Raw genomic sequence first — 10003 nt, forward strand, 5'->3', positions numbered from 1 at the left:
CTCCTTTTTCTCACCCTAATAACCACACATTAGGTTTGTGACAATTTCCTATAACCTAGCTACCTCATCAGTGGTTCTCAGGCTAAAATGACTTGAAATGTGATGGTGAATGTTAATCCCTAAGCATAGAACCCAGCTCCTGGTTGGTGTTCTCAATGTTTACTGCGTCTCCACTAAGTCCTGCTCAGAGCATGCTGGGAACGCAGCTCTTCCCGAAGGCAGGGCAGGGTTGGTGATGACAAGAAAGCCAGCAGATTGACAGGCCGGCCTGGCTTTGTAGCATAAAATCTCAAGCTAGTTTGCAGGTGAACTACTCCAATCAGCAGGGTTTGGTTCCACCTTTAATTTTTAAGTGTTGAGTCGTCAATTTTTCTGCCAGAGTCAGAAGCAGAATGTCTTTGAAAGACATTCCTTACAGGAGCTAGACTAGGCTGGCTGTGGGTCATAGCACAGAGCCTCCCAGGCAGTCTGAAAGCTTTCCTATTTACAGTCACCATCCCTTCCTGCTTCTGAAGGCCTAGCAGGCATGTGCTGTCAGCCCTCAATCAGGGTTGTGGGAGGAGACTCCTTAGTTCTCCTTCGCCAAGTGGAGGTTGTTAAGTGCCATTCAATCAGTTCCAATTCATAGAGATACGTATAGGGTTTCCTAGGGGCAGCTAGTGAGCTTGAACCACCAGCCTTGTGGTTCAAACCGACCTTGCAGTCCAGTACATTAACCCACAGCACCACACCAGAGCTTTGGAATTTCATCATGGTGTCTTATCAATGGGTTTTACCTGGTGATTTATGTTCGTTTTGGTTTGTCTTTACTCCTGTTTAATAAAGAGTCCTGGTGTGATGCTATGGGTGGATGCACCCATCTGTAAAGTCGTTTGAACTGCAAGGTGGGTGGTTCAAACTCACCAGCTGCTCCTTGGAAACCCTAAATAGGGTCCCTAAGTGTCAGAATAGACTCGACAGCACGTAACAACAATAATAAATAATAGTTATATGAGACCTGATGTGGCGCAGTGGGTTAATGCTCTGGACTGCAAAGTCGGTTTCAACTGCAAAGATGGCAGTTCAAGCTCACCAGCCACTCCTTGGAAACCCTATACAGGGTCGCTATGGGTCGGAACTAACTCGATGGCACTTCACAACAACATAATAGCGATATGGAGTCCTCGTATGGCACTGTGGGATAATGCACTGGACTGCAAAGTTGGCAGTTCAAATTTTCCAACTGCTCCTCAGAAACCCTATACAGGGTCACTATGAGTTGGTTCCGCCTCGATGGCACTTAACAACAACAACAACATAATAGTTACTGGTAGCGTAGTAGTTACGAACCGGGCTGCGAACCTCAGGGAGAGCAGTTTGAAACTACCAGCTGTTCCGCGGGTGAAAGATGAGGCTTTCTGCTCCCGTAAAGATTTGCAGCCTTGGAAACCCTATACAGGGTCGCTATGAGTCGGAACAGACTCCACAGCACACAACAACAACATGTGAAGATGGGCATCTATCTTCTTCCCTACAACACGGGGCCTCTTGATGCTTCATTCTCATGTCCATATCTCAGAAGGTGAACCCAGACCCCTCCAGACCAGGGCACCCTGCTAGGACACTAGGTAAGGGGAGGACACTACCAGTACCCTCTGTTCATGAAGCCTACTGGTGTTCAGCTGTAGCACAGGCTCTGGGTTTGAATTCTACTTGGCCACTTACCATACTTAACATCTGGACTGGCATGGGACACAACCTCTTTCTTGCTTCATGTTTCCATCTTTAAAATGACGTCAGGCTTGAGACAAGATGGCACATGCCAAGGGCTCCCTTGTGCCTGGCAGGCTGCCTGTCCTGCTGGATGCTGGTCACTGTCATCATGGTTGTAAATGGGCAGGCAGAGTTTGCTTCAGGTCTGGGACAGGGCTGGCTAGGAAGGGGTGGGGGCACTGGAGCGGTGGGAGATGACCCCTTCCTATCTCCAACCCTTGTGGCCCCTATTAGCAGGGGCATGTTAATGAAAATTCACACCCAGGTGCTAATAAACAGTGGGCTGCTGTGGGGCTGGGAGCAGGAGGGGAGGCCCACTGTAAAGGAGGGAGCTTGCCAATGAGCCCCACTTATCTGTGAAAAGACTTGCTAATAACTTTAATTCCCCATCCTAAACAGCCTGATCTTTGTCATGCAAATAGATTTTCTAAACCAGGTCGGCCCTAGAGCAGACTTCCTGCTCGACTCTAGTTAAAAGTCCTGGAGAGAGATGGGGGGAGTGGGGGTGGAAAAGGGGGACTATCAGCCAAGGTGTGAGGTCCTAGCCCCCTGCCCCCACAGAAGTTCAGCTTTGAGAGCCCACTCTCTACAACCAAACGCTAGCCAGAGTGCACCTTAAACCCAGGGGTGGTGGTCCCCACCCTAGTGTTAATGAGTAGTGTGAATGTAGACATTTCTGAGGTGATTTAAAAACATTTTGATCCTAGAGTGTGTGCTTGAGGGGATGAAAAATTTTGGAAGTAGACCTTAACAGAGGTAATTGTCGTTAGTTGTCACAAAGCCCACATTGGCTCATGGGGGACCTTCTGCAGAACATACTAAATGCTCGTCCATGACTGGTATGTCTGGATGCAATTCAGGTACAACCATGGTTGTTGTCATTATAATCATAGTGACCCTGTCTAGGTTTCTGAGGAGCAGCTGGTGGGTTTTTATTGTCAAGTGCTGTGAATTGGCTCCGACTTATACCTACCTTGTGGAGGGTTTCTGAGGAGCGGCTGGGGAGTTTGAACCTCCGACCTGGCATTTAATCTGATCAGCGCATTGTCCTGGAGCACCACACCAGGACTCCATTGAATTATACACTTAAAAAAGGTGAAAATGGCTCATTTTAGTTTACCACAATAGTGTGGTTTAAGCATTGGGCTTGTGGCCACAAGGTCAGTGGATCAAATCCATCAGCTACTGTATGAATAAAAATGTTCCCGTAAAGATTTACAGTCCTTAGACACCTTAGGGAGCAGCTTTGGCCTATCCTGTAAGGTTGCTAGGCTGTTGTGTACCATCAAGTCAGTTCCAACTCATAAGGACCTTGTATAGAGTTCCTGATAGTGGCTGGTGGGTCTGAACTTCCAACCTTGTGGTTCACAGTCCGGTGCTTATCCTACAGCGCCACACCAGGGCTCATTTCTGCTATGAGTCAGAAACAACTCAATGCCATTGGGGTTTTTACCACAGTAAATTTTAAAAACAAAACAAAACAAAAAAACTGTCAACATTAAAGGATGAATGGATAAACAAAATGTGGTAAATCCACACAAAGAAATCTTATTATGGAAGAAAAGTACTGACATATCTTACAACATGGATAAACCCTGAAAACGCCACACTGAGGAAAAGAAGCCAGTCCCCAAACGTCACATATTATATAATTCTAGTGAAATGGGATGTAGTGGCTCCATAAGATAAGCAATGGACTGCAACCCACAAGGTCCATGGTTCATGCCCACCAGGTGCTCTGTGGGAGAAAGATGAGGCTAGACTCGGATTCAGAAGAGGATGTAGAACAGAGGGCTATCATTGCTGATGTCAGATGGATCTTGGATGAAAGCAGAGAATACCAGAAAGATGTTTACCTGTGCTTTATTGATTACACAAAGGCTTTCGATTGTATGGATCATGATAAGCTATGGACAACATTGCGAAGTATGAGTATTCTGGAACACTTATTGTGCTCATGAGGAACCTGTATATGGACCAAGAGGCAGTTGTTCCAACAGAGCATGGGAACACTGAATGTTAAAATTAGGAAAGGTGTGCAAAAGGTTATATTCTTTCACCATACTTATTCAGCCTGTATGCTGAGCAAATAATCCGAGAAGCTGGGTTCTATGAAGAAAAATGTGGCATCAAGACTGGAGGAAGAACCTCGGCAACTTAAGACAGAGCCATTGCCATGCTGCAATGAGTCTCAATGACTGGTAAGACTGAGGAATTCGCACTGACCACCTAAGATAGGCAGCATCCCTTAAACAATCAATAAATAAGGAGGATTCAGATGCAGACAGTGCAGACCCAGTCAGGAGGCCAAGCCCTTGTGGGCCCAAGCATTGTTGACCGTCCAAACCACAGGCTCTGAGGATCAAACTTTAGCTACCTAGTAGACATAGTAAACTGTCCCTCATCTGATTATTCAGTAATGCTTGTTAGTAATCTCATACATGAGCCCTGGATATCCACAGACAAATGTAAAAACCTTCCCTAAAAGCCGAGACTGTAAATTCCAAAAAGGCAAGTCCCCCCCCATCCAAAAAAAAAGCTAAAGAGGATAGAGAGAAACACTGTTAACTGATGATATATGGAGGGGATAATAATCAATGTAATGAAACAAGCTATATGAATGGTTGAATGTGAAGCTGATGATGTGCCCTGTAAACTTTCACTCAATCCAAAATAAAAACATTTAATTAAAAAAAAAAAAAAAGACTGGAGGAAGACTCATTAACAACCTGCGATATGCAGATAATACAACCTTGCTTGCTGAAAGTGAAGAGGACTTAGAATACTTACTGATGAAGATCAAAGAGCACAGCCTTCTGCTTGGGTTGCACCTCAATGTAAAGAAAACAAAAATCCTCACCACTGGACCAATAAACAACATTCTTATCAATGGAGAAAAGATTGAAGTTGTCAAAGACTTCATTTTTCTTGGATCAACCATTAACACTCATGGAAGCAGCAGCCAAGAAATCAAACGACATGTTGCACTAGGCAAATCTTCTGCACAAGACCTTGTTAAAGTGTTGAAGAGCAAAGATGTCAGCTTGAGGACCAAGGTATGCCTGCTGACCCAAGCCATGGTTTCTAGAACCTCTTATGCATGCGAAAGCTGGACAGTGAATAAGGAAGACCGTAGAAGAATTGATGCTTTTGAGTTATGGTATTGAAGAAGAATATTGAAAGTGCCATGGGCTGCCAAAAGAATAAACAGATCTGTGTTGGAAGAACTGCAGCCAGAGTGCTCCTTGGAGGCCAGGATGGCCAGACTTTTTCTCTCGTACTTTGGACATATTGTCAAGAGGTACCAATCACTGGAGAGGGATATCATATTTGGTAAGGTGCAGGGTCAGAGAAAATGAAGACCCCCCAGTGAGATGGATTGGCAAAGTGGCAGCATCAATGGGCTCAATGTGGGCAACAAACAAACAAACAAAAAAAAAGCGTGCCCAGGATTGGGCAGTGTTTCATTCTGTTGTACATAGGGTCACTATGAGTTGGTACTGATTCAATGGCATTCAACAACAACAAACTCTATATAGAGCTGCTATGAATTAGAACCAATTCGACAACACTTAGCAATAACAATTTATATGAAAATCCACAACAGGCAAATCTTGAGAGACAGAAAGATGAGTGATTGCCAAGAACTAGGGAAAGAGGAGACCAGAAAGTACGTTTCTTTGGGAAGTGATGAAAATGATCTAAAATCAAATAGTAGTGACTGTTAGTTACACAGTCTAAAAGCCACTGCACTACACACATTATAATCATGAATTTTAGGACGTGAATTTTATTTCCGTAACACTTAAAAATATATATATTGACAATAAGGGTTATACTTCAGATACTTGAGCTGCAGGACTAAGCATATCACCACCACCGCCACCAAGAGTCTTGACCAGGACCCTGGCTAAGGGCAGACTCGGCCCTAGAGTGCTTCTGTGATCTGAATCCAACCAATTCCAGGTTAGCTGTATGCCTCTCCATGCAATCAGGCCTCGGCAGGATGTCTCAGTGAAGGCAAACTCTAACAGGTCCCTCATTCCACTCCACTGGACCTTCAGGAGTTAGTGGTGACATGAACTGGCTCACTGATGTTATTCATTTATTTATTTAAAGGTTTTTATTGTGAATTGAGTGAAAGTTTACAGGGCAAATCATCCGTTTTACATTCAATAAATTATACACCTTGTTCCATTACAATGATTATGATCCCCTCCATGTACCTTCAGTTAACAGTATTTCTATTCATTTTAGCTCTTTTTCTTTTTTTAAAAAAACACTCAGGCATATATACTAATTTACACTACCAAAGGGCACATTCTTCAAGTCAGCCTCCTGGCTGCCAGCTCTCAGCCCCTCTCTTTCCATGAATCTAGAGTCCTCAGCTGCTCCCTCTCTCCATGTCCCCATATCTGCCTCCATCTCTGGTGTCGCTGCTTCTCTGGATAAAGTCCTGCATTCCACTCATGCTCTTCTCCCTTGATGGTCCTAGGGTCCTCTGTTTCTGGACTGTAAGATTAACTACTCCCCCGTTTTTGTTACAAAACTTCTACCTTTACAATTGTGACAGCTGCAATTAGTCATGATAACAATTACTCATTATTGAATCCTAAGAATCTTATCCCCATCTCTTTTAATCAGATCCATCTAGACAAGATGAAAACTAATCAGCAGGGACTCTTTCTGCTCCCACATACTCTTAAATTCTCCCTTGAAACCTTGTAAGCCAATCACTTCGTGCCTTTATCACCCCCACATTTTAGGTAACCAATGTCTAAGTTGTCCGTCCCTATCTACCCTGTGTACAGAGGGGATAACATTGCTACTTGATGTGAAGACTCCTCCCCTCTCTGTTGATATTTAGAGTTACTACCTCCATGTTGTTGTTGTTGTGATGTGCCGTGGAGTCGGTTCCAACTCATAGTGACCCTGTACAGGGTTTCTGAGGCTGTAAATCTTTACGGGAGCAAAAAGCCTCATCTTTCTCCCGTGGAACAGCTGGTAGTTTCGAACTGCTGTCTCTGAGATTCACAGCTCTATTCGTAACCACTAAGCTACCAGAGCTCCTGACTACCTCCATGAGTATAGGTCAAATTCATCAAATTTTATCAATTTACCCTTGTTTCCTTTACCAAAAATTTTTTTTCTATCTTCCTCTAGTCGAGTCCTGATTACCAAGCCATCGAGACTAGGTCAAATGGTTCTCAGTGATGTTATTTTATGTCCCTAAGAAATATGGGAGGGAAACCAGAAAGAAGGGAGAATGGGAAAATCCCATGGTCCAGGCTAGTGCAAGGAGAGTAGGGCTCAGTGACATGTTGGAACTGGTGTCCCCTCATGACCCCAAATAAGTTGCAGCTACACTGTAGGGCAGAGAATGGTCCAACAGATTTTCCAACGCTGTAAGTCTTCATGGAAACAGACTGCCCTAACTTTCATTCCTGTAGCGCCTGGTGGATTTGAACCATTGACCTTTCAGTTAGCAGACACCACACCACCAGTGCTTCTGTCTCAGAATAAATGACCCCACGGCCATCAAGTCAATTCAGACTCTGAGAGACCATGCAGGACAAAGCAGAACTGCTCTGTAGGGCTTCCAAGACTAAATCCTTACAGGAGCAGATGGCCTCATCTTTCTCATGAAACTGCTGGCAGGTTTGAACTGCTGACCCTGTGGTTAGCCAGCCAATGCTTAAGCCACTATGCCACCAATAGCTCATCCCAGTGGCATAGTGAGAGCTCAGACACAAGTCCTATCTGGCTTGAGCACTGATGTCTCTTCTTTTGTAAAATGGTTGTTGTTGTTAAGTGCCGTCAGGTTGATTCTGACTCCTAGTGATCCTGTATAGGGTTTCTGAGGAGCAACTAGTGGGTTTGAACCACCGACCTTGTGGTTAACAGTCTAGTGCTTCTCCTACAATGTCACACCAGGCCTCCTATAAAATGGGTGTTTGGGTGTACTATGTGCAAACTACCTGATGCACAGAAGTACGTAACTTGACTCACGGTGACCCCTTGTACATCAGAGTAGGACTGTCCTCCATAGGATTTTCAATGGCTGATGTTTCAGTAGACCACCAGGCCTTTGTTCTAAAGTGCCTTGTGGTAGTCTCAAACCTCCAACCTTTCAGTTAGCAGTCAAATGCAATGACCATTTGCACCACTAAGGGACTTCACAGAGAAACCCCATTTTATCCAGCTCCCCACCAGGTTCAAAGAAAAGATGGACAGACTCTACTTTTGCTGCCACTTTCTCATATGAAGGCCCCCCCACCCCATGCTTTCCAAAATGACCCATCTGGACTGGAGATGCTGAGCCAGGGTTAGCAGCAGGCAGGATGGGGTCTGAGCCTATGCATTTTGGGGCCTGAGAACTGCAAGAAACCATCCCAAGTCCTCTACCATGCTATTCTTAGGGAAAGGAGAAAGCTTTTTGTCCAGGTAGAAGAAAAAGGAATTGCCAAATGAAACAGCAAAACACTATTTATTCACAAATAAATAAATACACACTAACCAGAGCCTTCTGCTTGCCTTAAAGTATCCGACCCTCCAGGTCCCTCTTCTTAGCTGGAGCTGTTCGGGTAGGGGTAGCTCTCACCCCCAGGGAACCAGGGAATGTCCCCACCACTGCCTCCTTCAGGACAGGGAGGTTGGAGAGGGGCTGCTTCCAAGCTGCTGAAGCTTCAGTGCTGGGCACCAGTTGATCATTGTCACTTGGGCTCCTCAGGCTGGCGGCCACTCCAGGGGTGACAAGGGCAGCCAGGTCTCCAGCAGGGCCAGCACGTCGCCAGGAAAGAGCTGCAGGGGAGAGAGGGTGCACACCGGCCTTGAGTACTGTCCACTGTGTGTGTGTCCCTACTCTCAGGGGCCCTTTGACGAGAAACGGGATCCTGTCCCCTGTGTGCCCCTCCCTCCTCTCACCATTTGGACACCTTGGACACACTTCGTTGCTCTGAGACAGAGAGAGCGAGGCAGCGGGTGGAGGTGAGGCAGGAGACCGGTCCCCGCAGTGAGGACGTGCCCCAGGACACGGGCAGTAGTCGGGGCCCGGAGGGAGGGAGTTCTGCGTAGAGAAGGAGGTACTGACCGGAGATGAGGGGCTCGGTGCCATGGCCGGTCCCTCGTGGCACACCGTCTCATCATAGCGCACCAGTGAGTCGCGAGGCTTGACAGCTGCCGGGGCTCCGAGACCCGCGGCCGGGAACCCCCAGGATTCGGCAGCGCAAGCAGACGAACCCAGGCCCTGCGTCTGCGTCTGCGCTGGACCGCCGTCGGGGCAAAGCGGACAGCTCCGAGAGGGCACCGCCTCGCTGAGCCTCCGGTGCCGACGCTGCAGGCTCTCCTCGCTGAGGCCGAGCACGGCCGACAAGTGGCCGATGTAGCGGATGGCCAGGCGCAGCGTCTCGATCTTGGTCAGGCTCTGGCCAGCGGGCGCCACGGACGGCGGCAGAAAGCGGCGCAGCTCGTGCAGGGCGCGGGCGAGCGTGCGCATGCGCAGCTTCTCGCGTTCGCTGGCGCTCTGCCGCTGCCCGCTACCCAGGCGGCTCCCGCGGGCGGCACGCCTCACTGCCCTCGGGGCGTGGGAGACCGGGCGCTCGCGGGGCTGCGTGGGGCTCGGCAGAGGGGCCCAGGAGTTCGGGGACGAGGCGGTGGAGCAGGCGTCGTCCCTATCGGAGCGGGGCGGCAGAGCTGAGCTCCAGCCCGCGGAAAGCATCCAAGACTCCGAGAACGGCGAGCACAGTGACTGCGTCATGGCCGCGGCGGCGCGTCTCGGGCAACTGACCGGTGGCCGCTTTATCCTGAGCCCAAGGTGTGAAGTGGCCCCTTCCAGGCTGCATCAGCACATCAAAGCGAGCTCAGGGCCTGGAGGGGGTAGGGCCTGACCCTTTGAACCAGCACGGGGTGGGGGGTGGGTGATGGGGGACGGGAAGGTGCTGGTCCGTTGGCTTGTCACTTGGACCCTCACTTGGGCTCCCCACCCAAGTGGGGGCCTTCTAACTGTGACCAGTGGCCAGCGGTGTCCGAGGTGTTGGGCCAGCTCAGCAGGTTAAAGGAAGCGGGGGTTGGAGATCTGAAAGTCCAGTTGCTTTAGGGGTGTCTTCACCTGCTGGGGACCTTATGTAAATCCTTAAATTTCCTTTCCAATTTGTATAATGGGAGGATAATGCAACGGGCCACAAGGTCGGTTTGAGCTGCAGGGTCAGTGGTTCAAACTCACTAGCTGCTCCTTGGAACCCCTATACAGTGT

The 10003-nt window shown here is 48.0% G+C and overlaps 1 protein-coding gene across 1 annotated transcript; it reads right to left on the reverse strand.

Moving 5' to 3' along the window:
• Window positions 1-8478: 8478 nt before the first annotated feature.
• MESP1 (mesoderm posterior 1 homolog (mouse)) lies at window positions 8479-9508 on the reverse strand. Its single transcript, XM_006867176.1, has 2 exons — window positions 8843-9508; window positions 8479-8553 (listed from the first exon to the last, which is right to left on the reverse strand). Exons 1-2 carry the CDS (start codon window positions 9506-9508, stop codon window positions 8479-8481), a joined length of 741 nt encoding a protein of 246 aa, XP_006867238.1.
• Window positions 9509-10003: the final 495 nt, after the last annotated feature.

This window comes from Chrysochloris asiatica, unplaced genomic scaffold, assembly GCF_000296735.1.
Source record: "Chrysochloris asiatica unplaced genomic scaffold, ChrAsi1.0 scaffold00101, whole genome shotgun sequence".
In the NCBI taxonomy this organism is placed as follows: domain Eukaryota; kingdom Metazoa; phylum Chordata; class Mammalia; order Afrosoricida; family Chrysochloridae; genus Chrysochloris; species Chrysochloris asiatica.

Coding starts and splice junctions, on each gene's coding strand:
- MESP1 (XM_006867176.1), bottom strand. CDS start 9,508: ATGACGCAGTCACTGTGCTCGCCGTTCTCGGAGTCTTGGATGCTTTCC. Junction 8,554..8,842: donor CACCGAGCCCCTCATCTCCG/GTCAGTACCTCC, acceptor TCTCCCCTGCAG/CTCTTTCCTGGCGACGTGCT.